Below are 14,458 nucleotides of genomic sequence, written 5' to 3' on the forward strand. Positions count from 1 at the left end.
AATGAGATTCATTACTGTTCATCAACAAATGTTTCATCACCGCTTTGCTGTTGTTCACTCTGCTCTGCCAGACCACGCACCAGTGCCTGTAAAGAAGCCTCATAAGCGACAGGCGAGTGATCCGATAACATGGTCTTGGCAAATACCATCTCGCCAAATCGAGCCTGCACATCAACCACCTCACTCACCACCACACGCGTGCCTTGCATTGCATGACCTGCAGTAGGAGAATGACAACGATGTCGCGAGGCTTGAATGTTCAATAAGCGTCCAGGCGGCACCAGCTTGTCATGATCCATCTGACAACGCAACGTCTTGAGCACAGCAAAGAGATAATCATCGTCAGCCGCACTCGCTTGTATCCCTGCTGCAGCACCGGAAACGAGGCGTTTCCCTATACGTGCCAAGACACCCGATTCATCTTGACTCAAGACTTGACTGATGGATTTGAAATCATGCACAAGGCCGAAGCTGAGGCTTGGGACAACATCGAAGCCATTGACACACGTCACAATGAGACCTGCCGTTGCGCAGCACATGGACGGTGACAGACATGCCGGCGTGCCATATCCAAATGAGGAGATGGGTACAGTCGGAAGTCCCTGTAGTTGCAGGTAATGCGCATAGCCTGGTAGTTGAACATCTCCCGTTACTTGCTGAGCAGGCAAACTCCACTCTAGCGCTAGTAATGCAGCCACTGACCCACCCAGTGAGTGACCAGTCAGTACGAGACCGAAATGAGGTCGTTGGCGCAAGGCCGTATTGATGCATGCGAGCAGGGCAGTATTGCTAGCAAGGCGTTGGGCTGCTTCGAGAACTCCCTTGTGTACAAAGTGTTGTTCCGGCTGGCCACGAGCACCACGTCGCGTGTAGGGATGATACTCCGCGGTGAGATCTGTCAGCAAATCGCTGAAGCCCAGGGTGCCTCGCAAAGACACCACAACGGACTGGGATTGATGATCGACAGAGACAAAATAGACGATCGAGGGAGACGCACGGGTCGTGTTGCCAGGAGCGTAGCTTGACAACAATATATCTGCTGTGCTACATCCGACATGAGCGCCAAACGCAGCATGATTCTCGTGGTCATTGAGATCTCGCACAAAGTGGTGCGAAGCCCAGTGGCTTGGATCGGAAAAGCCAAGCAGCTGCAGAAAGACTTGCCCGTAAGCCGCGGTTGAGAAGCGGTGGAAGCGATATAGAAGACGCTCCAGCAAAACAGGAGGCCACGTCTGCGATTGAGGTCGCTCTTCTGGGGGACTTTCCCAAGGATGTAGAGAAATGGTGACAATGCTGCTCGTCGAGTGATTTGTGGACAACGAGTATGGACGTCGAGATGGCAATGCATTCTTCGATGGGCTCGGCGGTTGCGATCTGTTGTCCCGTCTTGGTATAATTGGCTTTTCTCTTCGCTGCGAGATACATTCAGGTTCGCCAAAGCGATACTGAAGCGCAATGAATGTATCTGGACGTTCGCGTGTTGTTGTAGGACTTAGGACAGGGGCGCCACCGTATATTGCTTGACGTTGTTTGATGAACTTGGATGTCTTGAGCTTCTTGCGCACCTTTTCAAAAGAGAAGCGTGACTTCCCAGCAGGTATCGCATGTCCAGCAATATCGTCAATGTTGACGATTGTCTTGGTAGTCACTGTTGTTTCAGTTGCAATACTATAAGTCGCATTCACTGGAATTTGCCTCAAAATGTCGCTCGGAATAGTATTGTCAGCAATCGTCGGCTTCACTTGACAATGCGTAGCACTGGCTGGTAGGTCTCCGCGTCCGATGCTGATCACGTCCCAACAAATGCGATCTTGTCTCTCCTGAGCTGTGCGGCCGTAGGTGAGATTCTGCAGCATTGCAAAGGTCGAAAGTGCTTTTGTAAGGCCATAGAAAAGACCATGATAATTCCCTTCCGATTCAAGCTCTTTACGCATAAAGCAAATGATGCTGGCTAGCATGCGAGAAGTCTCATTTGATCCAAACAAGGCATCAATGGTGCGCACGCTCTCCATAGCAGAGTAGAATCCACCTGCAGAGGAGACTTGTAGAATACTGAAAGATGCCTGTGCGAATATCTCAACCAGAGAAATGCTGCAGTATAATAGATGTGTGCCCGTGGCAGACCAAGACTCAAGATACTTGGCATACTCTTCGTCCGCGACGCCATTCGCACGGTGTGCATAGAGCAAGGCTGAACCCACCTTGCGCGTCGCCTCAAGTGACATTTGTGTGCCTTGCCTGCCAGCTTCGATCAGATTGTAGACCAGGATAGATGAGACGTGCAGCGAAAACGATGACAATCCGGCAAGCTGAGATATCGCACCGGCAACCTGCGCTGGTAGCAAAGTCGCGAGTGCGTCGCGCGCCACCTTGTCATCATAGCGTTGTAGAGCATTAGACCCTGGCATATTTGGCAGCGGCGCGGATGAATGGCGCTTGCTTCGGCCAGTGAAAGGAAATGGCATGACGCGACGTCGTAGATATAAGAAACGATGGAATCTGCCAGTCCTACTGTGTGCAGAGACTAAATGGCGTCCACTGAGGGCAATATGCTGTCGTCAGCTCGATGACCTTCAGTAATAAGCGCTCCGTGCGTATCTTTGAGTGCCGGCGAGGCGGTTGATTAAGTGTTTTGTTCTGTGCGCGTCTGCATCATGAATTTTGTGGGGGGCGATTGGAATTTGGCACATGCACCATCAGATCGAGCTCTAAATAAGGAACAGGAACAGGAACAGGTACTGCAACGACTAGCGCTGGTCCACCACTGAGAAGGCCATGGAGGACATTTCTTTCATATGGCCCACGCTTGACCCAACCTCATGCAACGCATCCGTGTAGATATCTAATGGTCAGCAATCAAAAACGCTCTTGCAAAAGACGCATACTCGTCTCATCATGCGGATGAAATAACCCAGTTTGCCGACAATTCTTGACTGCCTGCATCCCAGGAGGATCAGTCAGTCGAAAGACGCCCCAGTCTGGCTGCTTTGAAGGGCTCAGCACGATAGCAATGGCTTCGGGCAGCATCACCTGATACGACATGTGCGTATGGATGTCGACACTGCTCATGAAGCAGGTCTGCGTTGGATGCGTATGTATCCAGCCTAGAGTGAATAGATCATGCTCGTCCTGATAGGTGAAAAGAGAGACTTCATCTGTCGTATGGCATGTATCACTTGTGCTCTCTTGGGCGGGAATGATGAGATGGGTCACGAAGTAAGCATTCGCCTTGACTATGCCAGAGAGAATGCCGCAAGTTTCTAGATTGCGACTCGTATTGGAAGCTGCAATCGACAGGAACTTGTCACGTAGTGTTCCAGGCACAAAAACTGTTCGCAGCTCTGTCCCGTTCTCGAGTTGAGCAGAAGCAGAGAAGTTATATGTGTTCGAAGTCTTTGTAATTAGCTGGGCTGGATGTCCAGGAGAGATACTTGACGGAACATCTGGTTCATTGAGTGCGGCTGTCGAACTGACGATAGGTGTGAGAGGCACTGCCTGGACGTGCTCCTCGCCAAGATGGTGCGCTTCACGCAAGGCTGCCAGTCTCTGCATAATATCCGTACGATTGCCATTACTTCCACTAGATCGCCTCGATTGCTCCTGCGCTCTTTGCTCAAGCTCGCGTTGCCTCTTGGCAAGTGCAAGCTTCTGCATAGCTTGAGCTTTATCGGCTGCATCCTTTTTCGCTTGCGCTTCCTGCACAGCGTACGCATCGTCCACTTTGCGTTTAAGCTCTGCCAGCGTTTGCAACATACGTTCAACCGTGGCATTGAGCTGTACGAGTTGTCGTCGATGCTCTGGCTCTCGAGCCTGAGGATGTGTTGGCATGTACGTCACAACGAGCTCAACACAGCGTAAAAGAAGCATATACGCTTGTTGTACATCGCCCTCTGCGTGTACAGTTTCAGCTTCTCGACGGATTCGTTCAAATGCACGAAACCATAGCTGTAGGCGCGCTTGTGGGTTCCATGAAGCTTGGAGGCCTGCGATGGCTCGTTCTTGTAAGATCTTGCGTGAGAGAACATTCGCTGGAGCTCTTTTAGTTGGCGCGCTCATGGTGTAGGCATGATGCGAGCTTTGGTACAGGTGAGTGAAGAGCTAGCTATTGAGGTGTTGTCGTCAAGCACTATTTGTCGACGCAAAACTGTCAACGTTCTAAGCCTCGTCAATTCACCAAGGCAAGGAGCGAGTAGCAAGAATCAATCAGTATCACGAAGAAGGAGTCTTGAGTCTTGACAGAGAAGCATTGAACTATCAACTGAAACTACAGAAACGCCGAAACCAACGCTCAGCATATCTCTAACCAAGATGACTGTTGACAAGTGTTCCCAGCACGGAGGTGTGGCAACGTCGTCAACAGCCATCACAGGCAGCGCATCGCTTCGGCCCGACTTGACAGCATTTCAACATAGCATCATCCTGAACGACACCCACTTCCATCAATGGCAAACATGACCCTGATTCATCCCTCTTGCGAGAAATATACCAAAGCCATGCTAGCCGGGTTTGCCACTTTTTGTTATCGGTCAAGCAACAATGACCGCCAGCCGGGAAGCTGAACCGACGATTGATCTCTGGACCCTCGGGTAGAGAGCGGAGAGATGCACCATGTATGTCTAGTGACTAACGGAGACCAATTGTCACTGGGAAGCGACAATTGGTTGAAGATGCCAACTGTACGGCGATGTACGCTGGTGAGAGTTTGCACGGCTTGTGACTAACGGAGTCCTATTGTCGCTGGAAAGCGGCAATTGGTGGAAGATTCCAACTGTACAGTGATGTACGCTGGTGAGAGTTTGCACGACTTGTGACTAACGGAGTCCTATTGTCGCTGGAAAGCGGCAGTCGGTGGAAGATTCCAACTGTACAGTGATGTACGCTGGTGAGTAATAGCATTTGCACCATGTATGTCTGGTGACTAACGGAGACCTTTTGTCACTGGAAAGCGGCGATTGGTTGAAGATGCCAACTGTACGGTGATGTACGCTGGTGAGAGTTTGCACGACTTGTGACTAACGGAGATCTACCGATAGGTAGAGAGAGCCAACGATGCGGAGAAAGTTGGTGATGATGCACGCAGGAAAGCGCGACTTCGAGGTTGCACGCATGAGAGCGCGGCTTAGAGACTGCACGCATGAGAGCGCGGCTTAGAGACTGCACGCATGAGAGCGCGGCTTAGAGACTGCACGCATGGGAGCGCGGCTTAGAGATTGCACGCAAGGGAGCGCGGCTTCAAGACTGCACGCAAGTGAGCGCGGCTTAGAGATTGCACCAGGAGTGGTGGCTAACAGATCACACCAGAAGTGGTGGCTAACAGATCACACCGGAAGCGGTGGCTGAGGATTTAGCACGGGGACACCGTGGCTAACGGGAACTCTCGATAGAGTGATTGCACTGAACACTCATGCTCGTGTGTATTGACGTTTGTATTTCATCCGAAATGACATCCAAAAGGGCTGGGTCTCCTTCATAGGGACCCAAACGACCGACTCTGTCGTCCTCCTACTCTGCTTAACGCGCGACAGGGCCTCTAGAGGTCCAAGGGCAAGGCGATACTCCGCGCGGACCCGACCAGGGATCCAAACTTCCCACCAGGATCGCTGCGTTTACTCGGGCATGGGTCTGACATCGACCTCACTAGCCATCTTGACGACTTTCACTGATCAACTGGGTGGTCGGGCGGGGAGCAGAGAAAGTGGGAGACGCTAGTTTATATGGAAAAATCAAAAGCTTGCTGTTGGGGAAGGGAGCAGTCACAGATAAGAAAGGCATGATATGTCATGCTATGGCTATGGTGACTTGAAGCATAGAATAACTAGCTCTCAGACAGAATGAGCACGAATGGTATTATAAATGCTACAACTACAATGTACGACCTTGTCGCCTTTAAGGTGCTGAGTGGCGATTTCAAAGCATATGTAGGTATGACGACACCGAGCGCACATTGTCGACAAAACATCAGAACCACACGTCAGTGCTGCTTCATCTGTCAATATAGGCTCCCTCCTCTCTTCACCGTTAACCTCGTAAGCTGCTGCAACATCTACGCAAGTCAGACACTGACAAAAGACCTGAACAAATGGCTGCAGTCAAGCAAATCGTCGACAAGGGTATGTACACTCATGCTGGCAACCAATGAAGGACAACCATACTGACAATACTCTAGCTATCTCCGAGAACGCTATCGCCGTCTTCTCCAAGTCTTACTGCCCTTACTGCAAGGCTGCCAAGGAGACCCTCGCTGCCTTCACCAAGGACTTTTACGTCATTGAGCTTGACCAGGAGTGTACGTGTATCTGAGAATCTGCTCTCTCGGCAGTGTCCTCGCTGTATCTACTGTGCATACTGACATATTCTAGCAAACGGCGCCGACATCCAGAACTACCTCGGGGAGAAGACTCAGCAGCGCACTGTGCCCAACATCTTCATCAAGGGCAAGCACATTGGCGGCAACTCTGACTTGTCTTCTCTCAAGTCGAGCGGCAAGCTCAAGTCGCTGATTGAGGCGTAGATAGAAGTGTTGCAGTGAGTATATCTTCCTTCTATTTGTGACTTGCACTTTGTGCGCTGTACTTCACGTGCTATGGTGCAATCCTCCCACTTGGCAGACTCAGAGTGACCCACACAGAGCACAAGAGAGAGAGGCAGGCAGGGAGAGGGAGAAGATGCAGATGCAAGGCAGCCCTCCTCTCGCGCCATCGCCCACCAAGGTCCCCTCTCCCTCTGCACACTGCAACAGGCGGCAGCGATGCTCGAGACACTGCCACTTGAACTGCAACTCCTAACACTCGGCTTTGTCGACAGTCTGGTTGACCTCATCGGCCTCTATGTCGCCATCGACTTCCCTGTTTGCGACGCACCCGTCGCACATCTTCCTCTACTGCATCGCGCAATGATCGAACGTGCCTTTGTACTGCTCCAGCATGACCGCATCACGCAGTATGCTGATTTGACGGAATGTGCTATTGGCACAGAAGAGTTGCGCAACGAACTCTCCTACACAGTCATTGATGGCTGTTTTGACCAAATCCTCACCAATCTCGAGACGCGACGCAGCACGTTACGGTCTCCATTATACGAGCTGCGATTCTTCGGATTCGTTGCAACTGCTTCCGAGGCAGCCATGGCTGAATGTCACGCGATAGACAAACTGAATAACTCGAAACGGACTTGGCAAGTCAAGCATTGGCAACACGCTTGCAAACTATGGACGCGCGACGTCCCATCTGTGCCTGCGCCTGCTCGACAAGATACCAGCTGTGTGTCTATTTTAGCTGGTGTGTCATCTGAAAAGAGCGATCAGGGGCCATTCTGGCAAGCAGAGGTCAAGTCTTTGGAGAAGACTCGCTTCAAGAAACGATCGTTTATGAATCAACTGACAAGATTACACGCACAGGTCACCTCATGACTTGCCCTTCCGTTTTGATGATTTTAGCGATGGCGATACCTTTTATTTTGGAATGATGCATATAGTAACGAGCTGTGATATGGCCCCTGCCTTTCTATTGAACGACTCTGCATTGCACCGTCACTTTCGACTCGACATCAACCTGAATCATGACTTGAACAGATTTACCTTGCTCAGTAATCGCAACGTCGGCCAATTTGGTAGCAGCCTCCATGACACGCGACTTTTCAATCCGTGGCGCACGCTCCTCGTCATCTTCCTCGTCATCCGAGTCTTCATCCGAGGATTCCTCAATCTCAACCTCCTTGATCCCCGCTTTCCCTTCACAAATCTCGAGCGATTTTGCAAAAGGTACCGTGACCGTACGACGTGATGGCAAGGGCGTGTACTGCTCCAAGACCGTAACAAAGCCATCTGCAGTCTTAACACCCACGGCAGCAGCAAGATGAGGGACTGTTGTAATGACTGGGTGTGTATTCTCTTGCACATCTTCTTGCTCGTAATCAGCAATCAATGAAGCTTGCACAGCAGCGCCCAAACAAGCGAGTTCTGCAGGGTTGAGGGAGGTGTTGCTCGTGGCCGGTGACCGAATATCACTCGATTCGGGGAATAACTCGGCAATGTTGTGGGCGAGTTTAGGGGTATTCGTGGTACCACCAGCAAGAATCACCTCTGCCACATCGAAGGTCTCAAGATTTGCCTTTTTGATAGCAGCGAGCACCAAGTCTGCAACTTGTGAAAAGACGGGACGGCCAAGGGTTTCGTAACGGATACGGTTGATGTTTGAGTGGAAGTCAAGACCATCTGCAAGGGATTCCACAGAGACGGTGGCAGTGCTCGAGGCAGAGAGTGTCTTTTTGGTTGTTTCACACTGTTGACGCATCTTTGCCAAGGCGCGCGTATTACCGGCAATGTCCACTTTGTGCTTCTTGAGGAACTCCTTGCGGAAGTGCTCCACAAGCACATCATCCAGTAGCCTGCCTCCCAAACTTTCGTCATGAGCAGTAGCAAGCAGTGTGTAGAGACCACCACGGCATGAAATGACGGAAACATCGGAGCGTGTCGCACCAACATCCGCCACAACAATCGTCCTGTCCTGTGATTCTTTACCGGATGCCAAGTCTAGCGCTGCATACGCCTGCACCACACTGACCGGTTCATGAATCAATTGCAAGATGGGTAGCTTGGCGTCTTTACCAATTTGCTCGAGGGCAGCGCGTTGCTCTGGGGAGAAATCAGTAGGTACAGTCACTACCGCACCAGCGATTTGTTTTCCCAAGAAATCAGCCGCTGAATCACGTACTTTACTCAGATGCCGCGCTGCTACCTGCGAGACTGTCAAGACTTCCGCTTTCGCTGGTTGTCCATCCACAACATGAGACACACTGAATGCGGCAAAGCCATCCTTTTCGATTGGGTGTGCGCTCAAGTGACAGGGTGTTGGGTCGACTTTTGCAAAAGGCTTGCCAATGAAATCGCGAAAGGCAAGGATTGTGTTGGTTGGGTTTCGGACGAGCTGTGCATAGGCTTGATCACCGTGGTACTCGTCTCCACCGACGTAGGCCAAAGCAGATGGAATGGCACGGTTGCCTTCCTCGTTGGCAATACACTCTGCTTTCCCCTCGCGGTTGGTGTACGCAATGGCACTAGTTGTGTTGCCGAAGCTGATGCCAATGACGGCTGTGTCTTCCTGGCTCATGATCTCAGAGGTTATCTAGCTGGGCCTTCTCTTGAGCTTCTTCACTCAGGACTACTACTACTGACTGCACTTGATTTGTTTTCTCACGAGAAATTCTGGAAGGGAGACCGTGAGATGATTAGATCAGCAATGTGTCCCATATGATCGGGTTAGGGTCCAGTTTATGTGTCCCTTGAGACTGCTCTCTTGTCTCCAGCCAGGCCACGACGACCGAAGAAAGAGCACGACACGCAAAGGCATCAACCTCTCTCATCACACAAGCATGGGTAAAGTTCACGGATCGCTCGCGCGAGCAGGAAAGGTCAGAGGCCAGACACCCAAGGTTGCAAAGCAGGAGAAGCCCAAGACACCCAAGGGACGCGCGCTCAAGCGTATCAAGTACAACCGTCGATTCGTCACTGCTGCGACACTCGTCGGTGGCAAGCGTCGCATGAACCCCAACCCGTAAGTGCTTCTTTTGTTCTTCTGTTGAATGTGTTGCTGACCGGTTCGCTAGTACCTCATAAGCATGTTCTAATGAATCTCAGTTCAATTGCACTGCACGACATTCATCTCGACTGCCATCCTCTCATCTGTACTTGACATGATCTCAGGAAATCACCTTGCGACAATCAACGTACAAGAGGCGATATGCTAGGACACTGCTGTACAGGCGTTCATTCACATCACATCATATCATATCACGTATTGAAAATCACTCAAAAACACTACTCATGACTGCATAATGACCTTTTCTTTTGTCCATTGATACGATGCCAATCCGTCCTGCTATCTATCTATACGCGCATGCCCTGCTGCTGCTGTGAAAAGTAATGCTTCTAATATGTTGCCCCGAATAATCAACGTCCGTTGAACCCCCGATCAACGTGTAAAGTGGCGTGTAAGATCATGTAAACCCTCCGTCACAGCCGTATACGATTGCTGTCCATCCTCATTGGGTGGCTGCATGGCTGTGTCTCCTCCCTCTTCCTCATGAAAACGACCTTGACCCCTCTCACCGTACCCAGCAGCAGCAGCAGCTGCAGCTGCTTCTGCGCGCTGCTTCGCCAACGCCTCATAAGCCAACGCAACAGCATTCGGTTGATAATTCCTCTCCAACACTGTACGCTGCCAAGCCTTCTCCTGATACGCGTCCTCCTTCGCTGCTACCTCAGATTCCGTTAATCTCGATAGATGCCTTGAATAATGCACCTGTAACGCACTTGCTCGTTTATCAGGAAAATAGCCACGTTGGATTTGCTTCCAGGTGTAGTTTCGACGTCTCTTCAGTTCAATAATGAGGAGATCATCTTCCTGTGACCAACCTTTTGTGAGTCTTTCACGTTCTGCTCGTAAGGTCGCATTGCTGACAGGTGTTGTATAGGGACTTGTTGTTGATGGGAGGATTGGGTGACTGTCAGAGCGCGAACGTACTGGCTGAACAATGGTACTACCGCGCGATGAGCTTTCTGGAGGCGAGACACTCGATGCAGCGACTGCCTGAATTGAACGACTGCTGAAGGATGATGCTGTGGAAGACATGTGTAGATTGAAAGGGGTCGTTGATGAGATGGGTGTTGGCACAGAGGCGCGACGTGAGCTCAAGCTTGGCAAAGATGGCCGAGTGACAGGTGCAGGGAGTTGGCCAATGGCTGTTGGGTATGCAAAAGAAGAAGGTATGGACAAAGCATGCGTTGGCTGTTGTGATGCTGCAAAGTCATCCAGGGGCGGCCGAAAAAGAAGTTGTGATGGAGTCAATGAGGGCAGACGCTGCTGTCCGGTAGCTTCCGACTCAGTGTGTGGTCCAAGACGATAGCTTTCATCGTAGCTTTTGCTCCTACTGCGAAATGTGGATGGTGCAGAAGCGTATGAGTAAAAAGTATTGCTGTTGCTGCCAAACGTCGAGTACGCACCAGCGCTACTGCCACTCTCTTGATTCTCCATAGCAGAGTGTGTAGACATAACAGACGGACTCCATTCATGTTCATCAAATCCATGGAAAAAGACGGGTGGAAAATGGTCGCCAGTAAAGGATGGCGAAACAGGGTAGGTGCCTGCACTTGTTGGAAAAGCTGGTGGAAACCACGATGGCCAAAGACGTGGTGTGTGTTCGCTTGAAGGTGGGAAGAGAATGGGTGGCGTGCCTGACAAGTGGCTGGACTGCTGCTCATCCTGCTGTGGTAGATGTGAGGATGGCCTCTCTTTTGCTTGATCCGCCCTTCCGTCAACCTGCTCGTTCATCTCAAGAAGAGCTGCCATGTCAAGCTAGAACCACCCTGTCCCAACAAAGTGAATGTGAGAAGAAGGAAGAGAAGAGAATAGAGAAGCACAGAGAGGACGTGCGCTATATTCGCGCCTTTAAGCCCGACCATTGAAATCAGATCAAGGAGAAGGCCCGCATCTCCCCGGTCGTAACGCTGAGCATACAACGTGGACCATCGCTCCTTTACAAGAAGACGATATTGCATCATTTGAAAAGCCCTGGCAAAATCTTTCGGTTGGTTCAAGCCTCTCAGGAGGTTGGAGCTGTACAGGGCTGAGTGTTGCGTTGTGTAGTAAAGCTGTTTCAGGGTGACTTCACATGTGAGAGGCTGTCGGTATCATTTTCGGAGCTTCGCTTTTGCTTGCTGCTTTTTACGCTTGCTCTTGCTCTTATTGCTGGACGCTGGCATGGGCCTAGGTACAGGAGACGGTGCTCGTGGCTGATTGTCGCTGTCTTCGTCCAAGCTACCAGTCGAGAGCGACAGTGCATCAAGATCCAGTTGATCCACATTTGAGGTTGCCTTAGCTTCTCGAACAGGTATCTTGGCGCCGTTCTCAGGAGGCTCGATCGGCTCGGTTGTATTTCCCGAGAATTCGGCTCGTTCGGCCTTTGCTTCCTCGTCACAGGTCTGGTAATCGTCCTTCTCGTCAGTCTCCTCGGCAGACTCTAGATCAGAGTCCAAGCCAAGTCGCCTGGCTTCCTTCTTCATCTCCCATTTGAGTCGCTTGACTGTTTGAATGTGCTTCTTGCTTCTTTCATGCGTAGCATACTGCTTCTCTGACTTGAACGTCTTTCCACACGCGACACACTCAATCTCCAAAGCAAACTCTTCATACTGCTGCATCTCCTCCTCCATCTGCTGTTTCACATCCACACGCTGCCAGTCTTGTTCTTTGTAATCCGCTTGCATGGCCAAATTCTCAGCACGCGCTTGTTCTTGCTGTTCTCGCCTCAATGCACGCATCGTTTCTTCTCGCTGTGCAGCAGTTGTTGTCTTTGCAACGATCCTGAAATCACGCCTTCGTGCAGCTTGTAGTAACTTTGCGACAGCTTCATTATAGCTGCGTCGTTCAGCAAGTCGTAGCTTTGCATTTTCCTTCTCAACAATCCGGCGTTGTCGACGATCATAACTCCGTTCATAGCGATACCGTTCCGCCCAATCGAAGCGTTTTGCAGAAGCAAAAGCTTGCCAGGCGTTGTAGAATGCATGGACTGAAGCGTCTTCTGTGTGGCTGCCGCCGAACGAGGGAATCGGTTGGCAATCTGTGCCTTGTACAGCACACGCAGCGACTTCTTGCGCATGAAGCAATTCAAACGTTCGATTTGCAGTATCAAAGAAACCACCGCGACTGTCATCGAGCTTGCATGATGCAAGAGACCCTGCGGCTGCCAAGATTTCAGCAGGTGTCAAGCCGATTTCTTCTTGTGTGTATGCGGTCGGTTCATCGGAGAAGCTAGCGCCGCGTAGGATAGACTCGCGATTCTTATCATACCAAGCACGTTCATTCCGGTCACTTAGAATTTCATATGCCGATTGTGCTTCAGCAAAGAGATCTGTTGCTTCTTCGATATTGCCAAAGTTGCGGTCTGGGTGGTATTTGAGAGCTAGCTTGCGGTATGCTTTTCTGATCTCTTCATCTGAAGCTGTTTCAGAGACTTGCAGTACCTCATAGTAGTCTCGCATGCATGCAGGCAGCTCCAGCTTAAGCTTTTAAAGAGAGAGTGTGTAGATGAAGTGATGTCGTGGCATCTGCAAAAGTCATCTTGGGCTACGCAAACAGCAAAGTCAATCATCAGGCAATTATACTGGGCTATGCGGCTATACGATTCCTTCAATCTCATCATCCAGAGCCTCATCTGGATCCCGCATATTCCTAAATGTCAGTGGATGTACGGTACAAGAATGGCTCATACAAAGGCCGTTCGATTTGAGGGCTAAACTCCATACCGATGTAGACGATGCCAAGCAAGATCAAGAGCGATGCAGCAATGATGGACAGCGCGCTTTGATTGAGTGTCAAGCCTCCCACAAAGATATAGAACAAGCCTCTGCCTAGGAAGGAGAAGAGGAAGCTGCAATACTTGACGACAATTGGGTGGGTTGTGAATTCAAGGGCAGCTGTGATGACGGCAAAGGCCATGATGTAGCCGCTAATGATGAAGAGCTTGAAGCCGCCTGTGAAGAATTGAGAAAGGCCGCCAAGCAGCATGATCATGCTGGCACCCAGGTTGGCGCCTTTAAAAACGAGCTCTAGATCCATTGCGAAGAAAGCGCAATTTGTTTGTAGATGAGTATGGTAGATGGTCTGGGTATTCAATGAAGCCCAAGAGAGCTAGCAGTCTATACTTGGCAGATGTTTCAACTTGAGCTTGTGTATTGCGTTGTCAGGCTGAGTTGGTGCCTGCCAAGATTAGATACTGACACCACAGTCACAAACTGGGACTACGCACACGAGAAGCAGCAGTCATAGCGATGGAAGCTGAGGGGGAGGTCTACAACTGACTTGACAAGCATCTGTCATGCCACTCGCTTCAATCAGTGACAATCACCTTCGTATAAAATCGATTCATATGCTGGAGACTCGAATTCCAGCAAGCGCATGCGAGGGGGTTTTCGATTTCGGCTGTCTGGGGTCTGGCTGACATGAGCTCCGAGGGGAACTGCGTCTGTCGAGAGCTAGGCAGAGGGGCCAGGCAGCAGACAGATAGAAGGAGTAGGTCAGAGGCAGGCTCAGGTATCAGGCACTGACAGGCAGGCTGCTTCTCTGCTGCTACTTGATGCTGGCTGTGTCTCGTTCTTTTTCCCATTTTTCGCCAACTCGCCCGCTCGCTCTTGTCTCTCCTCTTTCTTTCCTTCCTCCAGTCATCCAACACCAACACCAACAAGACACACACCCTCTCTCGCCCAGCTAGCACAGCACCATCACCTCCCCCCATCTGTCCTCCATCTGCACTCGTTACACCCTCGCCATCACACCGCGACAACCTCTCTTTTTTCCTACCCTCCCAGCAAACAACACCCCAACACACACGCACATCAACAGATCAACAGATCAAACCGGCGTCTCTTCTCTCTTTCTTTAGACGCGCGACACCCCTACACGACAAC

The 14,458-nt window shown here is 50.8% G+C and overlaps 9 protein-coding genes across 9 annotated transcripts; 3 read left to right on the forward strand and 6 right to left on the reverse strand.

Annotated features, from left to right (window-relative positions):
* Window positions 1-11: 11 nt before the first annotated feature.
* Window positions 12-2,408, reverse strand: BCR37DRAFT_386580 (uncharacterized protein; the record flags this gene model as incomplete). Its single annotated transcript, XM_040870455.1, has 1 exon — window positions 12-2,408. One exon carries the CDS (start codon window positions 2,406-2,408, stop codon window positions 12-14), a length of 2,397 nt encoding a protein of 798 aa, XP_040726437.1.
* Window positions 2,409-2,606: 198 nt separating this feature from the next.
* BCR37DRAFT_266623 (uncharacterized protein) lies at window positions 2,607-4,215 on the reverse strand. Its single transcript, XM_040866757.1, has 2 exons — window positions 2,886-4,215; window positions 2,607-2,842 (listed from the first exon to the last, which is right to left on the reverse strand). The coding sequence occupies exons 1-2, from the start codon at window positions 4,054-4,056 to the stop codon at window positions 2,748-2,750; spliced, it is 1,266 nt and encodes a 421-aa protein (XP_040726438.1). The 5' UTR covers window positions 4,057-4,215; the 3' UTR covers window positions 2,607-2,747.
* Window positions 4,216-5,994: 1,779 nt separating this feature from the next.
* Window positions 5,995-6,511, forward strand: BCR37DRAFT_366266 (thioredoxin-like protein; the record flags this gene model as incomplete). Its single annotated transcript, XM_040868277.1, has 4 exons — window positions 5,995-6,026; window positions 6,070-6,110; window positions 6,167-6,286; window positions 6,360-6,511. Exons 2-4 carry the CDS (start codon window positions 6,080-6,082, stop codon window positions 6,509-6,511), a joined length of 303 nt encoding a protein of 100 aa, XP_040726439.1. The 5' UTR covers window positions 5,995-6,026; window positions 6,070-6,079.
* Window positions 6,512-6,748: 237 nt separating this feature from the next.
* On the forward strand, window positions 6,749-7,408 carry BCR37DRAFT_392001 (uncharacterized protein; the record flags this gene model as incomplete). Its single annotated transcript, XM_040871094.1, has 1 exon — window positions 6,749-7,408. One exon carries the CDS (start codon window positions 6,749-6,751, stop codon window positions 7,406-7,408), a length of 660 nt encoding a protein of 219 aa, XP_040726440.1.
* Window positions 7,409-7,694: 286 nt separating this feature from the next.
* On the reverse strand, window positions 7,695-9,086 carry BCR37DRAFT_338880 (heat shock protein 70 family; the record flags this gene model as incomplete). The annotated part of the gene is made up of 1 exon (XM_040867313.1): window positions 7,695-9,086. A coding segment is annotated over one exon (1,392 nt), but the record flags the coding sequence as incomplete, so codon positions are not given.
* A 211-nt stretch (window positions 9,087-9,297) lies between these two features.
* Window positions 9,298-9,782, forward strand: BCR37DRAFT_378447 (ribosomal protein S30). The gene is made up of 2 exons (XM_040869043.1): window positions 9,298-9,551; window positions 9,604-9,782. The coding sequence occupies exons 1-2, from the start codon at window positions 9,370-9,372 to the stop codon at window positions 9,611-9,613; spliced, it is 192 nt and encodes a 63-aa protein (XP_040726442.1). The 5' UTR covers window positions 9,298-9,369; the 3' UTR covers window positions 9,614-9,782.
* On the reverse strand, window positions 9,538-11,515 carry BCR37DRAFT_266144 (uncharacterized protein). The gene has a single exon (XM_040866756.1). The coding sequence runs from the start codon at window positions 11,343-11,345 to the stop codon at window positions 9,969-9,971; it is 1,377 nt and encodes a 458-aa protein (XP_040726443.1). The 5' UTR covers window positions 11,346-11,515; the 3' UTR covers window positions 9,538-9,968.
* Window positions 11,516-13,452, reverse strand: BCR37DRAFT_266143 (uncharacterized protein). The gene is made up of 2 exons (XM_040866755.1): window positions 13,264-13,452; window positions 11,516-13,223 (listed from the first exon to the last, which is right to left on the reverse strand). The coding sequence occupies exon 2, from the start codon at window positions 13,031-13,033 to the stop codon at window positions 11,687-11,689; it is 1,347 nt and encodes a 448-aa protein (XP_040726444.1). The 5' UTR covers window positions 13,034-13,223; window positions 13,264-13,452; the 3' UTR covers window positions 11,516-11,686.
* BCR37DRAFT_378448 (Golgi apparatus membrane protein TVP15) lies at window positions 13,033-13,702 on the reverse strand. The gene is made up of 2 exons (XM_040869044.1): window positions 13,264-13,702; window positions 13,033-13,223 (listed from the first exon to the last, which is right to left on the reverse strand). Exons 1-2 carry the CDS (start codon window positions 13,608-13,610, stop codon window positions 13,169-13,171), a joined length of 402 nt encoding a protein of 133 aa, XP_040726445.1. The 5' UTR covers window positions 13,611-13,702; the 3' UTR covers window positions 13,033-13,168.
* Window positions 13,703-14,458: the final 756 nt, after the last annotated feature.

This window comes from Protomyces lactucae-debilis (genome assembly GCF_002105105.1).
Source record: "Protomyces lactucae-debilis strain 12-1054 chromosome Unknown BCR37scaffold_6, whole genome shotgun sequence".
NCBI classification, from domain to species: domain Eukaryota; kingdom Fungi; phylum Ascomycota; class Taphrinomycetes; order Taphrinales; family Protomycetaceae; genus Protomyces; species Protomyces lactucae-debilis.